Raw genomic sequence first — 23181 nt, 5'->3', positions numbered from 1 at the left:
TCCTGAGCGCTAAGGCTTGTGATACCACACCCAACTTGGTTCTTGCTATTATTCCTAAGTAGGTCTATCTCCTTTCTTCTGTCCCAGGCCACCCAGGCCCTTTTCCCCCAGCACTCACAGGGACACGGTGTTGGCAAATACATATTGCTTTATTTAGTGTTTCTCTGGATTGCAGAAGTGTCAGCAGTGGGCTGAGAAACCCAGAGGGCACAGAGAGAGCTGGGCAAACCCAAGGACCTCTGGGGTGGAGAGAAACAGCAGAAAGAAGTGATGCCCCTGCAGTTCCTCCAAGGCCAGCCCTGTCCCCATGCTCCCAGGTCATAGAGGTACCCAGAGCCAATAAAGACCCTACTATATTGGGTCAAAAGTATGTGTGTAAGGAGGTTGACATCCTAAGGCATAGACCCAGGTAGAAGGCTCCCTCCCACCTGGTGGCTCCCAAGGGTGATTGCTGGTCTGAGAGCCGGGGGTATACATAAGACACGACCCTTGCTTTATGGGGCCTCCTTGTCCCTGGGAAAGGCAGTGAGATGTGCTGAGGGCGGGTTTTACTTTAGGGTTTGCTCCAATCTTCTACTGGTAAGTCTCCCTCCCTCTGTGTGCCTGTCTCCATCTCTGTGATTTGCCTGAACCAGGCAATTCTCTGAAGTCTTTCAAACTCTTAAGACTTTCCCCCAACTTTAGGGTGCCCTCAGACTGGGGTGTAAATATTAAAAACCTATTTTTTTTTTTTAATGCTGGGGATTGAGCCCAGGGTCTCACGCATGCTTAGCACCAGTTCTACCTCTGGGCTATACCCCAGCTCCTAAAAGGACATTCTTAAGGCAGGAATATGGGGTAGGCAAAGGTGGCCTCAGCTTCTTGGTGGAGGTCATAGTGGGCTGCAAAAGGTGCAGGTGGATGGACAGACAGACAAGGTGCCAAGGGAATGAGGAGAGGCTTGGCCAGAGAGGGGGGCCTCAGCCCAGCCCAGTCAGTCTTTCAGCTACATTCCTTGTCCTGTTTGAGTCAGGGAAAACACATCCAGTGTGTTTAGGATAGGAAAATGACTTTTTTAAAAAAATAGTTTCCTATAAAGCATCAAAAAGTCTCAGAGAAAACCTCAGTTAAAATTCCCTTCTCTTAGATATTTGGCATCAGCAGAGGGCTGGCCTGGCCTGCTCAGACCTCTGCTTTTCTATTGCTTGGCCCGGCCTGGCCCACTCCTGGGGAAGCTCCCTGGTTCCTGATCACCTCAAGAGAGGATGAGCAGGAGGCAGGAGTCTGCAGGTGGGCTTTGAGGGTGTCCCTGGATCCCTGTCTGGAAGCTTGAGTCTTTGGTAACTGGGAGAGGAGGAGGGGACTAAGCAAAGCATCAGGAGTCAGGAGGGGTCCACCGGCACCTTCATCACCGAGAATTCAGCCGTGGGGCCACCTATGGGGAGAAGGCCAGGAGGAAGTGGAGGAGCTGCAGGGCTTACAGTCCTGCAGGAGTTTGGTCCTGACGACTTTTCTGTTCCCACAGCAATAACTGCGATCTTCCCCATACTTTCCCATTGCCCTCCTTCTTATCACCCTTTTATGGCCACCATAGGGGCCCAAGTAACTCCCGTCTCATGGGTCTCAGGAAAAAGGGGACACATAGTCCAAGGAGAGCTTGGTGGTCAATGGTTCTACCTTAGACCCAGGACAGCAGGTCCCACTCACCACAGCCAGGTGGCCATTCTTAGCCTTGGTGATGAGAAGCTCTGAGCCAGATGTGAAGTCGATGATGCCATCCCTGCCTGGACCCCCTGCAAACGTGATGCTGGAGGCGAGGAAGCACATGAAGACTTGTTCACAGAGATGGATCCCCTAGGTGGTCCTGCCCCCATGTCCTTGAGTCACACACACACACACACACACACACACACACACACACACACACACACGTGCCTCACCTGCCCTGGTTGATGTTGATATTATTCACACGGTCAGCACTGAGGGCCGTCTTGGTTAGTGTCTCGATCACATGATCGCTCTGCAGTACCACATCTCCCTGGGGAGCACAATGCACGGATGAGTCAAGCCTTGTTTAGGGCCAGAGGATCCCTCTGCCTCCTGAGCCCTAAAAGGGTACCTTCTGCTTGTTGTCTTCACGCTGCACGTGAAGCACAAACAGGCTATCACTCAGGCTACTGACGGAGATTCCTGAGAGGGGAGAACAGAGGTCAGGGAGCGGTGGTCAGAGCAGGGCTCCTTCCCACCCCTGCAGGCCTCCACTCTGGCTAACCAGTTAGGTTGGCATAATCAATTCTCTGCTTGACTTTGGCATCCTCCACGATGACCACAGCATTGGGTGTGAGCAGCAGCTGCCGGGAGCGAGGCTTGTAGCCCTTACGGTCGTATTTTACCACAGGCACTGCATACTAGAGACATGAAACAGTGTGAGGGGCAGGGTCGGGTTAAGGGGTTGCAGGGACAACTTCCTTGCCCACTGATAAAGCCATGACCCACTTTCTCTGGCCCTGGGATGGAGAACTGTGAGAGGGTGGGGGTAGGTTGGGGTGGGGTGGGCTAGAGTTACAGCGGGTTCTTACCTGGATGGGTTCAGAGCCCAAGGCCTGAAGCACTCTGGGGCTGATCTCCTCTGTGCCTACATCCAAGATAGGAGAAAGGAAAGTCAGGTTAAGGCTAGAAAGGTACAAGATGGTGCTGGAAGGCTGGGGAGAGGGGGCTCACCAAGCCGTGTGCTGATGAAAAGTCTGGGGACACTCTGGGGGTAATTGTCCTTCTTGCCCTTGAAAATTTCACTAGCTACCGCCTTTTGCTGCAGCTGAAGAGACAAAAAGAATACAGTGTCACAGGACTGGGAACACACTGGAGGGCAGTCCTAGCAGCTCCCTCATCAGCTCTCTGGTGCCCTAACACCAAGACTCCCTTCCTAGCCCATCGTCCCCACTCAACAAGGCAGAGAGCTCTCCAGAGGAGTCACGGCAGGCCATCAAGTTTCAGGTTTGACTTAGGAAATGATTCCCACCGGCCCTCGAGCCCCTCAAGATCCAGATCCAGCTTAGGATCATGTAGGGTTATCTAAGGTCCTCCTCATCCAACACCATGCTGGTAAATACAAGGCACATCAACAGCTGACACTAATAACTGAGTGTGAAGCTGGACCAGTCAAAGCATATACGCTTCTACCAATGAAAGCGAGCTCGTCTACAACATGGCTTCCATTTGCTTCCTCAAATTTACTGCAGTCTCCACTTCCTATATGAAGTCCAATGAAGGCCTGGCCTTCTTTTGGGGGTACAGTATCTACCAGGCAAAATGCATGCTATTCCCAGGGGCCCTACGGCCAAATACTTGCGGCCAAGTTGTCCACACCTGCTGCTTCCACTCAGGGCTGATACTCCGGCAGTATTTCCACACCATGTTCTTCACGCATAGCTCCCGGAGCAGCTCTGAGGCCTATGTGAAGAGCAGGATCAGAGCGACTTCCCAGCCTGTCCTTCCCACTGAAGACCCTCAAAAAGCCCCTCAAGCCAGACAGTCCTGTGGAGTGTTTCTCATTTTCCTAACCCATCTCTCTTTTCTCTCCCTGCTGAGTCTTCCCTGGCCAGCTCTCCCGACACAGGATCTGAGGATTCCTAAGCTAAGTGCCCTGATTACTTCCCTAACGCAGCAGGGAGAGCCCACAGACCTCTCTCAGGGCAGGTGGGGGTGTGGGCCAGGAGGTGTCCAGAACATTCCGGGGTAGTTGTCGCCTCAGGTTAAGCAAAAATGACGTGCGCACGTGGTCCAGGAAGAAGGCATTCTCAGGGCACCGGGGTGCATGACGCAAAATGAAGCCATGGATGAGCCTAGGGGTGGAGGGTCAGACACAGCTGGGGTGAGAAACCGAACAAAAGATCCCCATACTCACTTTGATCTGTAGTTCCCACACACTGGCACCCCAGCACTCACCTACGGATAGTCTGGGCCGCCCACTTCCTTTTGGCCGCCTTCCTCCGGCCCAGTGTACCGCGCCACCAGGACTGGATGCAGATGGCTGTCGATACCACAGATAGCTGACCTTTATCTTCTCACCACGGCGGCCGACCCCACCCCTAGTCCCTCCCCCTCCAAAAGACCCCCGCACCCCCACACCTGATCGCTTCACCCGGAGAAATTTCTGCCGCCAATGAAAGCCCCTCCACGCCGCCTGGATCTTGGTGGCTATGATTGGGGGAGAAAATGAGGTGTCAGAGCTCAGAGCCCTAGTCGAGGGCCTGGCAGGTCAGTGGTGTAGGAGTGAGGAACACCCGAGTAAAGGGCTGTGTGAGGCGAGTCAGTGAAAGACAGGAGGGAGAGAGGGCATGGGTTTGGTATCTGTGTCCAGAGGCAACTGGGGTGGCAAAAGGAGGAAGAGACTTGAGCATGGCTGGGCAGGCTTCCTGGAGAGAAAGCCCAAAAGCAGTGGTTTCTATACACCAGGACCCCTGTGGGACAGCAAAGGTGAGTCTCTCTCACCTAGACTCTGCCGTCGGACTTCCAGGGAGTCCTCTGTGGCAAACAAGGTCTTGGGGAATCGGATGAAGATCTTAGTCCTGGGAGGACAGCAGTGATCAGCCTGGGGATGCCACCTCCTTCATCCTCCAGGCCCCAGAAACAGGCCCCACTTACCTGCCCATTTTGTACTCTTCTGGCTTATAGCCAAGGTGTCTGACCAACACAGCCACCCCATCCTGGGGCCGTCCTGTCCACATGGGCCATGTCTCTGGGCACAGTGACTTGTACCTAAGAATGGAGGGGAATTTGCTGGGAATCTATAGGTGCTCCCACTGGCGGGTACATGGTACACATGCCTGAGGGTCCTCGTTTTAAAGATGGAAGACTGAAGTATTCCCATCTTCCTAAGGCAGAGATGGGATTCATATCCTGGTTGGCCCAGGTCCTGTCCTCTGAATTACTACATAGTTATAACATCCTCTCTGAGCGCTGGTGACCACCATCTCTGGTGGCAGCTCTTCCCATGTCTCTCACCAGGGGATTCAGGGAGGGTGGAGTTGTGTACCTGACTTATATGTCTTTTCTAAGACTAACATTAGGCCTGTAGCAGAAAAAGATTACTGGCCTGGGTCTTACTGCTGCTGAAGGTCTCTGTACCCTCACATCTAAAATAAGAGTTATAGCCGTCCCTCCTCCCTCACATGGTCCAGTCGGTGCTCACCCTCCCAGTTCATCCATTCACTGGTGGGCTGACCACACCCACCTCTGCAGGAAAGCCTCATATTTTCGACGGTAGGCAAAGCCAGCTCTGCGCACGCGCAGATTCTCCATAAGTCCCAGGTACTTCACTTGGTGTCGGATGAGCACCTCATCAAAGCGACCTGAGAGGAAACAAAGTAACAAAGTGACCTGAGAGGAAACAGAGTAACAAAGTGACCTGAGACTAACAGAGATGGTCCTCGGGCTCCTCCTGAAAGGAACTGTTCCCATCTCAGAGGCACAGCTTATGGGGTTGGAGGACCTACCCGGCTGTTTGGCGTCATTTGGCTTGATGCACCGGATATAGGCAGGTTCCTTAGACCTTAGGATCTCCACTAGCTGCAAGAGGCTCATCTTGAACTGGGTGGCCACCTGATGAGCCAAAGGAGTATAGGAGGTTGGCTGGGGCTGGGCTGAGGCCACTAAAGCCTGCATGTCCCTCTGCCCCCTTCTTCCTCCCATCAACCCTGCCTCATACCAGAAGGGGCTGGATTTCCTCCTCAGGGTCCTAGTGACCCTCCATTCCCCCCACCCCCCTTTCTTGATACCGAGGAAGTAAGTCAGGGGCTCCTACTCATTAGGAGAGCATCCTATCTCTAAGATATCTCCACTCCCTCCTTATTTTCGAGACAACTGATCTGTCTAAGGAAAAGTGCACGGGGAAGATCTTCTGGAAATGACCCGAAATCGAGATTGTGAGCATCAGTAGGAGACAGCAGGGGAGAAAGACAGTGTAGGCAGATGAAGGGCTAAGCAAAGGCTTGATGCACAGGGAGCTACAACCTTGCAAAGATTTAAGGCAGGCAGAGGCAGTGTATCAGAGCAGGATAACACTGGAGAGACTAGATTTTTCTCTTTGGGAAAACAAAGAACCCATGAGGACTTTGGAGCAAGGGAGCGGCAATGAGATCTGTATGATAGATTATTTCTTCGGCATTTATGTGGAAGATAGATTGGGAGGGGCCAGTGGGGAGCCAGGAAACCAGGGAAGAGGTTGGCTGGCTCACAGGCCCAATAATAGGGACTGACTTGGAGCGGTGGTTACAGGGACAAAGGAGAGAGTTAAGTACTCAGGCCCAGAAACAGGCATCACCTGGTGTATGAATGAAAGAGTGGGGGTGAGGAGGGTTGGGATGGGGGAGGGATGGAGTCCTGGTCTGGGTAGAGAATGGTCCTGAGTGAGAAGAACAAGGCTGGGGGCCGGGGTGGGGGTGGGGGTGAGGAGTGGCAGCACTGTCACTGGATAGGAAACCAGAGGCACGAGACAGAGCATGGCAGGAGAGGGTGTGGAGGTATCCGAGTGGGGAGATACTGGCTGGGAAGAGGAAGAGGCTCAGGCAGGAGGCGGGGAGGACAGAGTCAGGACAGCAGGAGCAGGGTCCTGGGTGGGCACCACAATGTGATCCATCTGGAAATATTCTGGTCCTCTCTCCCTTCCAACCTGGAGCTGTGATAACCTCTTCTGGTTCATCCCAATAGCTGCAACTCTACCGTCAGCTGAAGGTCCCCTGCATTGGGCACCATGGTCACATGTGCCTTCTCCAGCCTCTCCTCCACTGTGTTCTTCTGTTCAACTGTCTAGCTTGGCTTAGCCTCTCCATATGTGCTGACCTCCTGCTGCCTACAGCGACCCCCTCCAGGTCCAACTGACAAGCACTTACTCATCCTCTTATCTCAAATGCTGCCTCTGCCTTGGAGCCTTCCCAGACCCCTCCACCCCCTCAGGCAGTTTGCTTCCTCTTAGGGGTTCCCAAAGCACCCATGCACGCAGTCCCCAGGCCAGGGACTTTTCCAGCTCTTTCATTCAGCATCTGGTCCTGACCACAGCGGGCTGCCAGGACACCTATTTGTTTCTGATTCCTCAGAGCTGAGAGGTGTCTCCTGACTAAGTGGATGCACACAAGCACCCACACAGACAGGGGTGCCATGGGTACCCTAGAGAGAGAAGCAGGGAGGCCCACAAAGGCCAAATTTGGAGAAAGGTGGCTCCTGGGTAAAACCAGTTCCTGACAAGGCTGTCAAACTCGAGTTTGAGTCCCAAGACTTATGTGCTGGAAAGAGAGAACTGACTCTAATGACCTCTCTCTCTCTCTCTCAAATAAATAAATGTAATAAATTGGGGAAAAAAGGGGGAGCTGGAGAGATGGCTCAGTGGTTAAGAGCACTGACTGCTCTTCCAGAGGTCCTGAGTTCAAATCCCAGCAACCACATGGTGGCTCACAACCATCTGTCACGGAATCTGATGCCCTCTTCGGTCTGATGCTCTTCTGTCATGGAAGCAGGCAGGCAAACAAAGCACTCATATGTAAGAATGGCAGTGCGCACGGGTATTAACAAACACACTCACAGGCACAGTGCCATGTAGGATCTGGCCTGTCCCCAGTCACACACACACATTCCCCTCCAGTGTCATAGCCTCTGTACCGTCTCTGGCCGCTTCTTGTCACTGAGCTCACTCTTGTCAAAGCACTGGGCCATGATGGGGTTGGTGGAGCTGCACATGGTCTGTGAGGCAGAAGAGGAGTCAGGGTTGATCATGAAGTCAGAGATGCACACAGAGCTGTGGGTACCCACCCCGCCCCAGTTCACCTGTCTCCCTCACCTCCTTCAGGTTCCGGAAGAGGAGGTCATTGTTTTTATCCAGAAACCCTGCAAGGGAGAACACGTGGAAGGTGAGGGAGTGCCCACGTCCCGCCCCACTGAACCCAGCAGCATCAGGTTCCTTACCAGTCACGCTGTAGGTCACCTCTCCCGCATAATGAAGAAGGCGGAACTCCCCTCGGTCGAGGGATTTCCTGGTCTTCTGGTCAGCAAGCTTGTGCCTGAGGACAACAAGAACAGGAAACTACAGATTTCTGACCTGGGCATGCCCATGCCTGCTGAAGAGGCTTTAAGAGCCATCCAGGAAGGGGCCAGCAGGCCCCTGGGCCGTCCCACAAATTGCACACCATGTGGCAGACTGCGCACGCCTGCCTGCTGCAGGATTCGCAGAGGCTCAGAACGGCAGACAAACTTGTCCAGGGATGCACAGCTCCGGGAGCTAAGCGTAGGGACTTGGCTCGGGCCTGCCAAGTATTACAAGCACTGGGCGTCTTTCACAGCCTCTGGGCAGTGCTAGGCTGTTTAGGGGGCAGCAAAGCTTTCCGTTTCAGAATGGAATTTGTCCCAAGAGATTACTTATATTCTAAACTTGCTTGTGTCCTTTAGCCTGCCTTTTACTTTTGAAACGATTCTGAGTCTGTAACCAGAGATCGAAGCAAAGATTTAAGGCACAAAAGTGAGTGTGGTAGCCTTGTTCTTACAGCAGAAACCTGGAGGGTGGGCTGCATGGGAGGTAGCTCATTGAGAGGATGCTTGCCTAGCATGTGAAGTCCTGCGCTGCACATCCGATACCTCAAAAGTAAATAAATAAATAAATTAAATTAAAAAAATAAAAAATCAAAACCCTGGAGAGGCTCCTTGGGAGCTCTCGAGGCAGGGTGAGAGCTGTGAGGTCCCCAAGGGTCACAGTTTTTGAAAGAAACATTTTGAAGAAATTCTTCTGATTGATGATACAGGGGAAAAAAAAAACCTTAAAACATAAGATTATCCTGAACTTTATACACAATAAGTTCTTGACTTTAGGAAAAAAAAATGTATAGGAAAAGGCAGGAAGGAAATGCCTGGAATTGTTACCATAATGACCGCTGGGTAACAAGGTCACAGGAGGCTTTGCACACGTTCCAACTCTTTCTAATGGTAGCATTATTCTTATAATCGCAAGTGAAGTTTATTGTTTGGTACGACTGCACATGGCTGTAACCCTGGCACTCGGGCAGAGGAAAATAGGATCAGGAGATCAAGGCCATTCTTCTCTACAGAGTAAGTTCAAGGCCAGACTGGGAAACATGAGACCCTGTCTTAAAAAACCAAAACCACCTAGGCATGGTTTCAAACACCTTTAATCCCAGCACTTGGGAGGCAGAGGCAGGCGGATCTCTGAGTTCAAAGCCAGCCCGGTCTACAGAGGGAGTTCCAGGACAGCCAGGTCATACAGAAAAACTTTCTTGAAACAACAAAAGAGCAAAACAAAACAAAAAAACAAAAAACGGGGTGGGGGAGATGGGGGAAGGATCAGACACAAATATCAGATATGGCAATGCAGGCCTTTAAGTCCAGCAGAAGCAGGTGTTCTCTAAGTTCCAGGTCACTCAGGACTACAGTGATATCTTGTCTTAGAACAAACAATATGACTCCCCCTCAAAAAAGAAAAAATTCCCCCAATATTCTATTTCCTTTTTTCTTTCCTTTTCTTTTTATTTATTATTTATTTATTTTGGATAGGAGCACCCTACCTCCACTTCTTGAGTGTATAAACCGTCCAGTATAACCAGAAACAGTTTTGTTTCATGCTTGGTTTTCCTCTATATTGATAAGTAAACAATGTTCAAGGCTTTTGAGTCCAAAAGCCCTGAGACATTGTCCCAAGCTCTATAATCTAAATAGTTAACTTTGACCAGATGAGTGAGCTCTTCTGAGTTTTGGTTAGATGGAGCACAAGAAAGTATCCTAACAGGGTGCCACAGGCTAGGAGGCGTGGTGTGTGCACCCAGTCTGTGTGCTAAGCTAACCCATTTTAGGTTAATCCTTTGGGGTTTTTGTTGTTGTTGTTGTTGTTGTTTTTGTTTTCTGTAGACAGATCTTTGTGTAGCTCTGGAGCCAAGATGGCTGTGAACTACTGATCCTGCTGCCTCTACTTCCTAAGGGCAGGAGAGTCCTTGCATAAAAGGCAATTCACGGGCTGGAGCGATGGTTCAGTGGTTAAGAGCACTGACTGCTTTTCTGAAGGTCCTGAGTTCAAATCCCAGCAACCACATGGTGGCTCACAACCATCTGTAATGAGATCTGGTGCCCTCTTCTGGTGCGTCTGAAGACACCTACAGTGTGCTTACATATAGTAAATAAATAAATCTTAAAAAAAAAAAAAAAAGGCAATTCACAAATAAGGAAGCTTAAAAAAAAAGTTTCATTGTCAAAAAAAGACTAAGGAGGAAGGGCCAATAGTGGCCCTATCTAACTGTCTCTGTCACCACTTTCTCTGGTGATTAACTTGTAGCTGGTGGTTTGTTTTGTTTTGGGTGCTGGGGATATAAAAGGAGTTCTGTGCTTGCTGGGCAAGCCCTCTACCGCTACCACCCAGCTGTGCCATCCACCATGGTGTTGCTACTGTGGCGGGACCCCAGTCTCCCACAGGTCCTGCAGCCCACTCACGTCAGGAAGTGAGGGTGGTGCTTGATTGTGTCCTCCAGCTTCTCCAGGAAGGTCAGGTCTGTGGCCTCCCCAGGACGCAGGCACTCTTCATCCTGCAGGGCAGTGCACAAGGTGAGGGATTTACGGGGAAGGGGGTGATAAGCAGGGGGGAACACCATGTACAAAGGTACAGGTACAGGAAAAGGGGGCAGAGATTAGGGAACCCTGACAGGGAGCCTACAGACTGGGCCAGACCTCAGTTTACTCTGCTCAACCCCACACTCTGACCCAGTGGACACACTTAGAAAGGAAGGAGGCTTCCCAACGGTTTCCCAGAGCGAGGCTAGAAGAGCAGAGGACACACACCAAGATGGAGATGATGCCCTTGAACTTCTCCTCCACCAGGTCACAGATGATCTTGTTGTTGAAGTACTGGACAGGTTCCCACTGCACAGAATGGCAAGGGCATTGATTATAGGGTTCTAGACCCTCTCCTGGGAGCCCCAGTGTCCCTCTCCCCATAACACGCAGGGCACCCCAGGCACATGCGTACCGCGATGCCCTCTGCCTCGTATTCCTCCTGCTCCGACTTGAGAGTCAGCTCAATGAAGAGCTGCTGCAGCTTCTCGTTGCAATAGTTGATGCAGAACTGCTCGAAGCTGGAGGAGGGTGGGAGAACCCTCAGTAGTGCCGGGGACACAAAGCAGGGACGGGGGAAGGACAGAATCAGGCACAAGAAGCAGGGCTGAGAGATGCAAAGCAGGGTCACAGCTGGGAGAGAGGGGCAGGGGACAGAGGAGAGGGACAGAAGGCATTTAGCAGGCAGACTGGTAGGGGTAAAAGAAGAGCCGAGCTGACCTGTTATGCTGAAACACTTCGAAGCCATAAATGTCCAGGAGCCCAAGAACTGTGGTGCTTCGCCAGCTAGGGCTCTCGGCGTCCTAGGGCCAGCCAGTCAGCAAACAGCATGGGTCTCCAGTGTCTGCCCCAGCTCCCACCACAGGCTTCCCTGACCACCCTCCCTGCCTTCTTTGGAAGCAGCAAGCACTGAGCGCTCACCTTAGAGGCCAGTGACCTATTGATCTTTCTGACCAACCAGGTGAAAGTGCGGCTGTACACAGCCTTGGCAAGAGCATCCCTTGCATATGCAGCCTGTTCAAGGTTCAGTGGGCTCAGAAGCTGGCACAGGGGAAAAGACAGGAGATGAATGCCACAGACACCCTTCTGTCCGACCTCCCCTTAGACTCAGGCATCAGACAAGCACATCCTCACCATCCTGCCTCCCGAGCTTCGTTAAGCCGGAGGGTTGCGGTGCTATTTGGGACACCAAGGGGAAGCTGGAAGAGCAGCCCCAATCTTGGAGGTGGGAGCCTTGGACAGCTCACTGTACCTCTCTGAGCCACCTCTAGCACTACTCAAGGCCCCAAGCAGACAAGTGGAGGGGAACAACAGGCCAGGGCTCCCTAGGACTAAGCACACCTCCTGTTTCTGCAGCCAGTCTGAGTCTCACCTCTTCCCCCTTGGCGATGATCTTCCTGTGGGTCAGGGCTTCCCTCAGTGTTGTGCCTTCCACACCAAGGAGCTGTCAAGGGTGGGGTGGACACAGTGAGGGGCTGGCTCCTCTCATCTCAGCGCCCCCTCTCTTGCCTCCGCCTGCCACACTCACCCTGGTCAGATATTTGAGCTGGTTCTCAGTAGTAACCTGGGCATTGCTGTCCTCATCAGCAGCAAAGTGGATATTGCCCAGATGCAGGACGCTGGCCACGATGCTTAGCAAGTCCTGAGGTGGCAGCAGGGGGTACATGGTGGTTATGGGGTGGAGGTGGGGGGTCAGAGCAACTTAGAAGATGCTCAAATAGGGCAGGAGATGGTTGGTAAGGCCCTCAGGAGCAGAAGGGGGCTTGAGTAGAAAAGGGTTCCAAAAGAAGTGGGTATATTTGGGCTGTGAGGGGAGGAGGGTTCACAGAGAGCCCTAACCTCCACTTCATCCTCAGTGAAGTCAATGACTGACAGCGCCTTCCTCACAACCTTCCAGTCACTCTTGTCATTGATGGAGGAGACCTTGGCACACTGGCCCTGGAGAAAGAGCACAGCTGGGCTGCCACCACTGGCACTGTGCCTCCTGGGTGGCACCAACCCTGCCTGCCAACCACTCACCTTCACCAGGTACAAGTAGCTCTGGGGGTTCCGTTCCAAGCCCAGACGACGAAGAGCCTCCTCCTCCCCCCCCTCCAGGAGCTGGTAAAAGACGTGGAAGTTCCGTTCTCCGTGATTCTGGTGTACCACTCTCGACTTCTCCAGGAGGTAACTGAGAATGTGGCCTCCCACAGGGGCACCCTGTGGGCAGAGTGGGGAACAGGGATGGTCAGCTGGACCAGGAGAAAGAAGCTATCTTCCTCTTTATCCCCTGTAGTAAAGCTGGGCTCTAATTCTAGCTTTGCCGTGAGCTAAGTGGGCTCAGGCACCCACTCTGCTCCCACCTTGCTCATCTAAGAAATAGAGACATAGCTCAGTGGTTGAGAGACAGCTGCTCTCACCTCAGTGGGTGTACACATATATGGTACACACGCACACACACACACACACACACACACACACACACACACACACACACACTGAAAAAAGAGAAAAGAGAAAGACTCAACTCAGCTACTTCTGGAGTCATGTTTGTAAGCCTGCCAGACACTGCAAATTTAACAAGCCTGACGGTGCATTCCAGCTTTTTCCTCTCCCACAGTAACCCCTGCTTATGTCCACTCATCTTGGTCAGTAGCAACTCTGTCCTGCAAGTTATTCAAAAGGGAAGTCTGCAGTCCTCTTTGGAAGGCCCCCCACTTACTTCCTATATCCAAACAAACAGCCAGTCCTGCTGCTTTAACCTTGAAAACACCCAGAATCCAACTTCTGCTCATCACCTCTGTGTCTACCACTCTGATCTGAGAAGCCGCCATCTGTCAGCTACATTACATCAGCCTCCTAACCGGTTCCCCTGCTTGGCTGGGTTCCTCTGTCATCTACTCCCAACAAAGGCCAGAATGACCTTTTCAGTAGGAAAGTTACATCACGACACGACTGTTCAAAACCCTCTGATAATTCCTTTTCACTTAGCTTTTTAAAGAAAATTCTTGCTGGGCTCTGAGGATAGCTCTCAGAGTAGCTGGTGCTCTTAACATGACTTAAGTTCCTTGGTTTAATTCCCACACCAAGGCAAAAAAGAAAAAAAACAAAACATCTTTACAAAGACCTAAAAGGCCTTCGGTGTATCTGGCTTCCCACTCCTGTTTTCCTGGCACCTTGCTTTCTCCTCCAGCTTGAGGCTTTGCTGTAGTCTTTAAACACACTAAGGGCTCTGCTTCTGCGAGGCCTTGGTCCTCCTATCTACCTGGCCTCACACCCCAGGCATCTGCTACGCCTGCTCCCCAGCCCACCAAGCCATCACTGAAATGCCATCTCCAAGTGAGGACTTCCCTAGTGGCTCCACAAACCCAGCTGTGGTGCTACGCCCCTGTCATCTCCAGCTCCTCAGGAGGATGAGGCAGGACAAGCAGGCTAAGTTTAAGGGCAATCTGGACTGCAAACTGAGACTATGTCATTAAAATAGAAGTTGTTACTTATTTTATTTCCTGCTAAGACCTGACTTACTACGCTTCTGTAATAATGCACCCATCAGGGGTTGGGGATTTAGCTCAGTGGTAGAGCGCTTGCCTAGCAAGCGCAAGGCCCTGGGTTCGATCCCCAGCTCCGAAAAAAAGAAAAAAGAAGAAAAAAAAAATAATAATGCACCCATCAGTCCAGGAGGCAAGATCTGTTTGATTTCACTGCTCCAAGAGCAGCACCTGGAAGAGTGCCTGGCATACAATAGGCACTCAACAAATATTGAACCTACTGAATGGCTAACCTACCCCCTCCTTATCTTCAATAGACCCGTAGGTCAAACTTCAATATACCTTGAAGTCAAACTGCACATCCATGTACTTCCCAAAGCGGCTGGAGTTGTCGTTGCGGAGAGTCTTGGCATTCCCAAAGGCCTAGGAGGGGATAGGAATGTGACGGGAGCCTGGCATTTTCTTGTCCAACCCTCTCCTCAGACGCTGCCGTCCCCTCACCTCCAGCACAGGGTTGCTCTGCAACAGGCGGTCTCGCACTGCGCCACCCCTTTCAGGGGCTGGGCAGGTCTCTGCATAGAACTGGAGCAATCTCTTGGTGGCCTCTGTCTTCCCTGCCCCACTCTCTCCAGAAATCATCACTGCTTGGTCCCGACGCTCAGTACGAAGCGCCCGGTATACAGTGTCAGCCACTGCAAACCTGGGGCAGAGGTTTGTCAGGGAGCTCTCAGGGTGGGGAAGCCCCACCCATATGTGATTGGACCACTGTTCCTGTAAACTGTGGGGGTTAAAACCTGGAAGATGGAGAGGGGGGTGGACAGGTGGGAAGCCCTCACAAGGTACACCCGCCCACCTGAGGATCGCTCCAAGTTGGGTGCCAGCCAGAGGGAAGCTGGGCACTTGTATGAGGCTGGGAGTCCTCATAGGTGGACCATGTTAAGATAGTTAAAGGTATAAATACGTCATGAGTGGGAATCAAGCTCAGGAGCCGAGGGTCCTGACTGGTGGACAGAATTCAGACTCGACTAATAAGAACTGAGGTGACTCTAGGGCAATCATGAGATTCCTCACAGTGGTGACCAGTGAGTCACCTGGGGTCAGGGAGTCATTTCAGAGTGGGGTTTGGATGGGGTCATCTTGCGTGAGGATAGGGTGGGTCACTCCTGGGAAGGCGAGGGAATCACTTACAGATGAGGCGGCACTTCATAGAAACTGACGCCACGGTAGCGTTCCATATGTTGCCGTGTGTAGATCTGTAGGTCCCGGTAGGGGTTGACAGAGACCAGGACAGGGCCAATGTAGGTCTGGGGGTGTGGGGTAGAAGAGAAGGGTCAGAGGCTTTTCCTGAAGGTTCCTGGTGCCACCTTCCCCTAGGTCTGTGGGCCCGGCGCTGCTCATGGCTCTCACATAAATGAGGTTCTCCCGGAATCGACGCCGGAGGTTCTCAATGAAGGCAGCCTCACTGGTGAAGTTCTCCAGCAGAACAAAGTCTTGCACCCCCACCCGGTCTCGGGCAGTCAAGGCGCTCTCCATGGTCACTCGTACCCCGTCACTGCCCAGGGCCTGTGGGAAACCAGCCACAAGACTGTCAGAAGGCAGGGGCACTTGGACACGGGCTACAGAACATGTTCCGGACATATGGCTGGGTCACAGGATGCTGGAATGCAGAAAAGAGATCACACGGGACACATGGACCATGCACACAGCCCACAGGGGCACCGGGGGCCCAGCAGGCACTGAACAAGTGCATGGAATCTAGGAAGGTGTAGTTTTGGGTGGAGAAAGGTGTGGGTTATGAGAAGGAGCTCCTAGGAAGGGCAGAAAAAATGCTGTGTTGCCCTTGGACAAATCTCCTTTCTCAGGGCTGCTTCCTCTTCAGAGGAGAGGAGTGAGCTAGTTCAGGTGACCTCAAATCCCTCAGCTGCATGTTACAGGTGCTTTGGAGGACAAATGATTCTGAGAGAATTCTGCAGACAGGGAGGGGCCATTTCTCCTGCTCTCATCTACCCCAAATTCCTAGGACTAGAAGTTGTTTAGGGATCAAGCAAAAGCTCATGTCCCAGAAGAGGGTTTCTCCATGGGCCACCACCTCAGCTGGACTTGATGCCCACTCCAGAAGGGGTGGCCTGTCCTCCCTCAACTGGGCCACTCCCTCCACTCCAGCTGCTAGGCTCCCTCCACAGTTGAGAAGCCTCAGGAGATGGAGGGTTCTCCCAGGGGAAACCCAGCTGCCACCCGAGGGTGGGGCAGGTACAGGCTTAGCTAGACCCTCAAGCTGTGTCCAAGGCAGAGCTTTCCTTTTGAAGAGGGCCTGCAGGATTTAGAAAATGCTGGGGGTGGGGGTGGGGGGGTCAAGGAAGAGAAAGATATTGGGAGCCGCTGTAAATTCCAGGGAGGTCACCAAGTCTCCCCTGACCCTGGCTGTTGACCCTAGTTGCTCAGGAGTCCTCTGGGGCCTGTCTCCCTCAGACCTGCCCACCACTGACCCACCCAGCCTACAGCTGCGGCCAAACACCGTCACAGCCACCGCCCCCTGGTCCTCAGGTGGGAGGGGTCTTAGCAGTCACCAGGGGCGACCACATAACCCTGGGTTCGAGCGTTCTGCAGCCCTCTCCACCTCGGCCTCCTGTCCTAGCAACTTTCAGGGACATCTTCCACCGACATTCCTGGGCCGTGCCCGCTTCAAGGCTGGCCCAGGAGCGACACAGGCCACCAAGAGACACCCCAGACCCCCAACCTGCCCGCGCCCATGCTCACCGACGCCCGGTAGCGCATCCTGCCGACCTGGTGCCCTGCTCCGCTGCCCGCCGCTTAATCAGTGCTCGGGCGCGGCGTCACCGAGGGAGGGGCTAGCCCGCCCCCCCGCACCGCCCCTTGCAGGCCCTTTGGCTTAGGGGGATCGGAGTCTCGACCCCTGGATCCCACTGCAGTGGGCCTGGCCAGGCTGGGTGGGAGGGGCCTTGGGACCCTAGAGGGGGAGCGCGAGGGGCGGGGCCTCCTGCGTGCCGCAGGCTCCGCCTGAGTCAGGTTTTCCAGGAGGAACGTTGTTAGTTCCAGGGTGGGGCCCGGAACCCGCGCGGCCGCCGCGTCTACACTGCTCCGGAACTCACTTCCGGGCTCGTGTCTACAACACGGGCCCAGACACCCCGCGCGAAACCAAGGCTGAAGCCCGTGGGTCACCGGGGAAGCAGGATTTCCCTCCCCACCCCCAACCTCGAGTCCCGGGAAAGTTAAAAATAGAACGAAATGTCCAAATACGGCCAGCGCCCCGGGACAGGCGGAGCCTCTGTACAGGACACTGTCCACCCCCATACACACTCCCGAAGGACTGGCTCCAGTCTTTAAATCCTTAGAAAAGGAGATTGTTGAGACAGGGTCTCATTACCGAGCCCAATCTGGCCTGGAACTCATGATCCTCCTGCCTCAGCTTCCTGAGTGCTGAGATTACAAACTTGTGCCAAGGGTGCCTGAGGAGAAAAATCTCTTGAAAGATCTCTTTCCCAGCAAAGAAACAAATCCTAGGGTCAGAGTTGGCATCAGGCTGCCTTTTATTTTACCCAGCACGGCCCTAAAGAAGCCTAAGTTTTCTGGGTGGGTTTCCCTTCTGACTTTCCTACGTGTGCAGCCTTATGTTCCAGATCGAACATCCTCCAGACTCAGTGCCCTTCCCCATGGGCTCCTCTCCTCTCTCCCTTCCCTTCTGGTCCCTCTGGATCCCTGTTCTTCCCTGAACACAGGCCATCAGCTGTCTGACCTATCCAGCTCCCAGCAGAGCATCCTCACTGGTTCTCTGACGACACCAGCCCTTCTGAGGCCCCGAGAAGAGTGTGTGTGAGGAGCGGAGTGGACTCTGGCTCACTTGTCACCCCTTGTGCCATGTGGATGTCTAAGGCAAAACAAAACAAAAAACAGCCTGGCCTTTTCTTACTAGCAGGATGATCAAGTGCCTTAAGAGACCGACCGTTCTTCTTTAAAATGAGGCTAATACTTTCCAGAATTGTTGAAATGAAGCACCGACCAAGCCCTCAACACCACTACCCGCTTCCTCTTTCATTACACACACACACACACACACACACACACACACACACACACACACACACACACGCTTGGGGGACTTGGAGGAGAGTCCACTCTTCTTGTCTAGTGAGGAAAGCGCCCGCCCCCTATATCTGCCACTTGCAAAGGATTCTCAAGTGCCTTATCTACTCCTTGCCCTTTATAAGGATCCTGAAGCGTATATCGAGGATATAGACTTGGTGTAGGGAGGAAAGGGGGAATAAGGACCCAAAGCACCAAAGCGTCCCACCCCTTGGACCCGGGCTCCCTGGGGAGGAGGTGAGCCTGCGACAGGTGCTGCCTGCAGCCTCGAGGGGAAGGATGGTTCATTACTTCGTGAACAACAGCCTGAGCCGCAACCCGGGGGTGGGGGGTGGCGTGAGGCACCAGCTGGGGAATGAAACTCTTTGGAGCGGGCCAAGGGAATGGGTGCTGCAGGTAGAAGATGGGTAAAAGACAGGGCAAGGGGAGCGTCCTCTACGATGTCCCTAGGTTTAAAAGCATAGAGAGGATACGACCTTCAGCCTACCCCGAGCATAGAAGACCTGGGGCGGGGGCTGGAGAGATGGCTCAGCGGTTAAGAGCACTGCTGACTGCTCTTCCAGAGGTCCTGAGTTCAATTCCCAGCAACCACATGGTGGCTTACAACCATCTGTAAACAGATCCGATTCCCTCTTCTGGTGTATCTGAAGACAGCTACAGTGTACTTATATATAATAAAATGAATAAATAAAAAAAAAAAAAGAAGAAGAAGACCTGGGGCAGGAGAGCTTGGAATCCCCAGCGGTAGCTGGGCTCGCTCCCCTCCCCCTGCCGCGGCCTCCTTGAGCTGCCTCTCTGGCCAGTGGAGTCTGGGTGGGAGGAGCGCGCTGGAAGGGGATGGGCTTCGAGGCCGCAGTGCCCGCCCCGCCCCACCGCGTCAAGCGGCTGGAATGAGGGGAATCCGCGCGTGGAGGGGTCCGGCGGACTTCACCCATCCCGAGCAGCGCAGCCGCATTCCTAGGATGCCCGCTGGCGCCCCCGCAGCCACCGCCCCGCATCGGAAGGAGGGTGTGTCGCCGCCGCCCTGCGGGCCTTGGGCCAGCCACAGTCCTGGCAACTACTCCTAGTCTGCTCCACCTCTCTGGACAGGAGCGTGAGTCCAGAGAGGGGAAGTGAAGAGGGAACGAAGGGTGTGAGGGACACCACCATGCCAGGCGCTTCCTGCGTTCTTAGCTTATGTCACTCCTGTCAGTGCTGGAGGCTACGCTATGAGTTCTGTTGTTATTCTATTTCAGAAGGGGGAACTGAGAGTAGGTAGGTGAGACGCCTTGTTCAAGATTTTTAGACTTGTATGAGGAACGGAACGGGAACCCAGGACCCCTAATACTACCACAGTAGTAATGCCCTGATCCCTTCCGACAGTTAACAGGACTGCACTGACAGTTTTCCTCAGTGACCTAGGACAGGAACCTGTGTAGTGTTTAATGGTGGCAACTGGGGAACAGGTGAGGGCCATGGGACCCGCAGCAAGGCCCTGGGCTTACGGTTGGCTTCAGGCTGGAGTACACCTTAAGTGTACCTAACACTTAATTCCTAAAAGCACCTCTGGGGCTCCTCCTACCTGGACAGATGTGTGCTAGAACTATGGGGAATGGGGCTGACAGCAGAACTGGTTCATCCACTGGCCCTAACCCAGTGTTTTTGAGCCTGACCTCTGGTGAAGTGAAAGGCTGGAGGAACAGCCCTGAACTGATTTTCACTGAGGCAAACAGGGAAAGCACAACTTGAGCCTGCCTCGTAGGTCAGCACCGGGCACAAAGCAGATCCTCTTGTTCTGTCTCACTGTGTAACCCAGGCTGACCCGGGACTCAGCAGCCTCTTGCCTCAGCCTTCCTAGTGCTAAGATTACAAAAGTGTGCTATCATGCCTGGCTCAATTTATAGTATCAAATCCATTTTAGGTCTTAGTCGAGGCTGCCCCATCAGAGACTATTAGAGGCTTTAGAGAATGGGTGTGTGTGTGTGTGTGTGTGTGTGTGTGTGTGTGTGTGTGTGGTGTTACCAACAGTGCCTAATTAAGGATTCTGGCTCCAGAACCATGGATCTTCGCCCTGCCAGAATTCTTTACCCGAGAATCCAGCAAAAACAGAACACCTTGCCCCTGAATGAGTTTTCACATTAATTGTCCTTCCCTGGAAGGGGGGCAGCATGTCTAGCTGGTAATCATTATCCGGCTGGCATTCAAGGCTGGTTCTCGTCCCTTTACACCAATTAGATCAGTCACCACCTGTTAAAACCTTATTCCTGCTTCTCCATCCTGCTCCTCTTCTGGACCAATGTAACAGCCTTCTGTTCTCCTGTCTGGCATTTACAAACGCAAATCTCACAGTTAACATCTCAGGTTAATGGAGAGGAGGCTTAAAAAGCACAGCTCCACAGATGCAAAGCTTCCCTTCACACTCTCTGCTTCTTGTCGAGCGCTAGAGAACGGTCTCAGTTTACTGCACTGCTCCTGCCTTAATCTACAACTGAACAGGCACCTTCTTTCTTCACTACTACACACGGCAAGGAAGTGCTGGTTGTACCCCTGATGACAACCACCAACCATGCACTTCTGTACGTTCTGTGGTTTTGCACCTGCAGCTTCCTTAGCCCAGCTCTCTCAGCCTACCCACCTCACTTAGTCATCCCTGAAGAATCAGTTCAGGAATCACCTTCGCCACAGCTCCTTCTTAATATCTCCTAATACACAGCCTCCTCCTTAATAAATTAAGTACTAGTCGTCCGTTTCCTTGTCAGATTGCTGGGAGGCTGCTCCGGTCTTAAGCAAGCACTCAGCTAGGCACTCAATAACCCACTGGTGGGCGCTTGCATGAATGAATGAATCTCAGAGGCCGGGAGTGTGAGCAAGAGGCTGGCTCATGCTGTAATTGAATAAAACTGTGGGCCAGCCATTCATTCTTCCATTCATCTCTGAGCCCCGCACCCGCCGCATTTTCACAAATGGCTCGGCTCGCAGGGATCACCCGCGCGCCTGAGCTCCAGGGGCGAAGGACGGGAAGGGGCGGGGCTCGACCAGTTTCTCCGGAACCCAGTGCTGGGAGGGCCTGCGGGAGTGGCCCGGAGGGAGCACAGAGTGCCTGGATCCCGCGCCCGCCCCCAAGAGACTGAGCTCCAGTGCCTCCGGGTCCTGGGACCCTGTAATAGTCAGGCTGAGTGAATCCTGCCTCAGCAATACCCAGCTAGAGGTAGCACGACCACAGCTCTGGCAGCTAGCTGAAGACGCTCAGCCCCCTACCCCTCCAGCCATCTGGGACTCTGTGGCTATGTCCCCTCCCTCGTGTACCCACCGGCTTGGTTCTTCGGGTGATCAGGCGGGGGCTGGGCTGGACGGCGTGGCCACCTCCGGAGTCCGCAGCCCGGGTACGCTCTCCCCGCCCAGGACCCGCTAGGGGACGGGCCGCCGCCTATCGTCATCCCCCGCAAGGCCCAGGCCCAGGCGCGCGCGCGCGCCCTTGGGCCCCGCCCCGTGCTGGTGGCCCTCCCCAGGGCCCGGACCAGCGCCCGTCAAGGCTTGGTGCTGCACTTCTCTATTAACTCGCAGGACGAGACGCGTCACAGTTCTATTCGGGCGCACGCGAACACACACACACATTCCTCCAGTAGAAGACCCAACTCACTCACACTGTAGTACTTGATGGGTGAGAGCACCAGATGCGATTCTCAGTCTTTAAGCAAACCAGACCCTCACCTCACTATACTGCCTTGCATGCTAGGCCAGTTCTTCCCCATTTCTAATTTTCTCACTTCTTTCACCCACCTTTTCGTTCCATGCTGCTAGAGTTGGGAAATCCCAGTCTTGCGTGCCCAGCGGGGAAAGGGAAGGGATTAATTGTACTGTACGTCCGCAACTTTTACATGTACTAGTCTTTTGGCGTCAGAGCACTGTCATCTTGCTATCTATGTCCTGTTACCAGCTAAGCCTTTTTAGGTTGAGGGAGCTGGCAGAGGAGTTAAAATCCAAACCTCCGATTTGAAGAAATTCCTTCTAGTAGCCCATAATCCCTTACCCCTTCTTCCCACGTACTCCTTGTCTTAATGGTTTCTGTCCCCATCACAGATCAGAACAGCTCCTCAATGCTCATGTCTTTCTAGTGGGATGTACAGAAGAGGTCACCCGGCCCAGGAGAGACCCTACCACCATTCCTCCCAGCCCACAGTATCACCATAGCTTACAAGTTTGCATGGCCTGTGGGGATGAACCACCCGGATGATCTCTCCCGTTGGTATCAGTTCTACTTGTAGTGCCATTCCGCTGTTTGAAGAGCCAGCCTGCAGAATGCAAAAACTGCCCAGCGGCCCACTGGCTCTGGCGGCTTCACCGTCTCACGCAGGGAAGGCCAGTTGGTTCTGCTTCAACTCCAGCCCCTGGGGATGTGGCTGGTCCAGCTTCTCAGGACACAGCTGGAGCAGTCCAGGTCTGATTGGGAGGTCCCTTGGCCAGAGGGTTGGGGCAGGAAGAGGAGGGGCTGAAGGATGGAGGAAATGCCTGTTGTCTCAGGTAACCAGAGAGGCTGATGCATCCACCCATGAGGGACCCTGGGCTCCAGGTCAAAGGTTAGGAGACAACCCCCACCCCCTTCCCAGCAATTCCTTGGCCGGTCCTCTCAAGCTGCCCTCTCTCAGATCAATTAGAGAGCCAAACAATCATCCCCTAACCAGAGACACAAAGAGGATCCCTTACGCAGCATCGACCCTCTTGAGGTTCCTGAAACTTGGCTGCCTCTAAAGGTAGTGGGCCTTACACCTTTTTTTTTTTTTCTTTTTCTTTTCCCCGGAGCTGGGGACCCGAACCGAGGCCTTGCACTTGCTAGGCAAGCGCTCTACCACTGAGCTAAATCCCCAACCCCCTGCCCCCCCCTTTTTTTTAAAGTGTTTGACTATGTAGTTTGTCCCTGCTAGTCTTGAGCTTATGGACTCAAGTGATCCTCCTGTGTCCTCATGCTGGTAGGATAGGCATGTGTTGACCGCTTGACTACATCAATTTTTTTTTTTTTTTTTTTTTTTGGAGGCCAAGGCTGGTCATGCTGGGCAGAAGG

The 23181-nt window shown here is 53.3% G+C and overlaps 1 protein-coding gene across 1 annotated transcript; it reads right to left on the bottom strand.

The window, feature by feature from the left end:
- Positions 1 to 130: 130 nt before the first annotated feature.
- Myo1c (myosin IC) lies at positions 131 to 17250 on the bottom strand. The gene is made up of 32 exons (XM_032913946.1): positions 16800 to 17250; positions 15450 to 15605; positions 15231 to 15346; positions 14544 to 14742; positions 14385 to 14465; positions 12595 to 12774; positions 12415 to 12513; positions 12104 to 12217; positions 11948 to 12019; positions 11497 to 11616; positions 11296 to 11378; positions 10991 to 11096; positions 10804 to 10884; positions 10459 to 10550; positions 7936 to 8030; positions 7811 to 7857; positions 7633 to 7713; positions 5475 to 5580; positions 5213 to 5330; positions 4624 to 4737; positions 4471 to 4547; positions 4108 to 4176; positions 3925 to 4009; positions 3662 to 3821; positions 3346 to 3429; positions 2701 to 2794; positions 2559 to 2614; positions 2252 to 2387; positions 2099 to 2169; positions 1920 to 2017; positions 1687 to 1786; positions 131 to 1414 (listed from the first exon to the last, which is right to left on the bottom strand). Exons 1-32 carry the CDS (start codon positions 16815 to 16817, stop codon positions 1388 to 1390), a joined length of 3135 nt encoding a protein of 1044 aa, XP_032769837.1. The 5' UTR covers positions 16818 to 17250; the 3' UTR covers positions 131 to 1387.
- Positions 17251 to 23181: the final 5931 nt, after the last annotated feature.

The sequence above is a fragment of the Rattus rattus genome, chromosome 9 (genome assembly GCF_011064425.1).
Source record: "Rattus rattus isolate New Zealand chromosome 9, Rrattus_CSIRO_v1, whole genome shotgun sequence".
NCBI lineage: Eukaryota > Metazoa > Chordata > Mammalia > Rodentia > Muridae > Rattus > Rattus rattus.
Note: the sequence above shows the minus strand (reverse complement) of the source record. Positions and strands in the feature narration are given on the sequence as shown.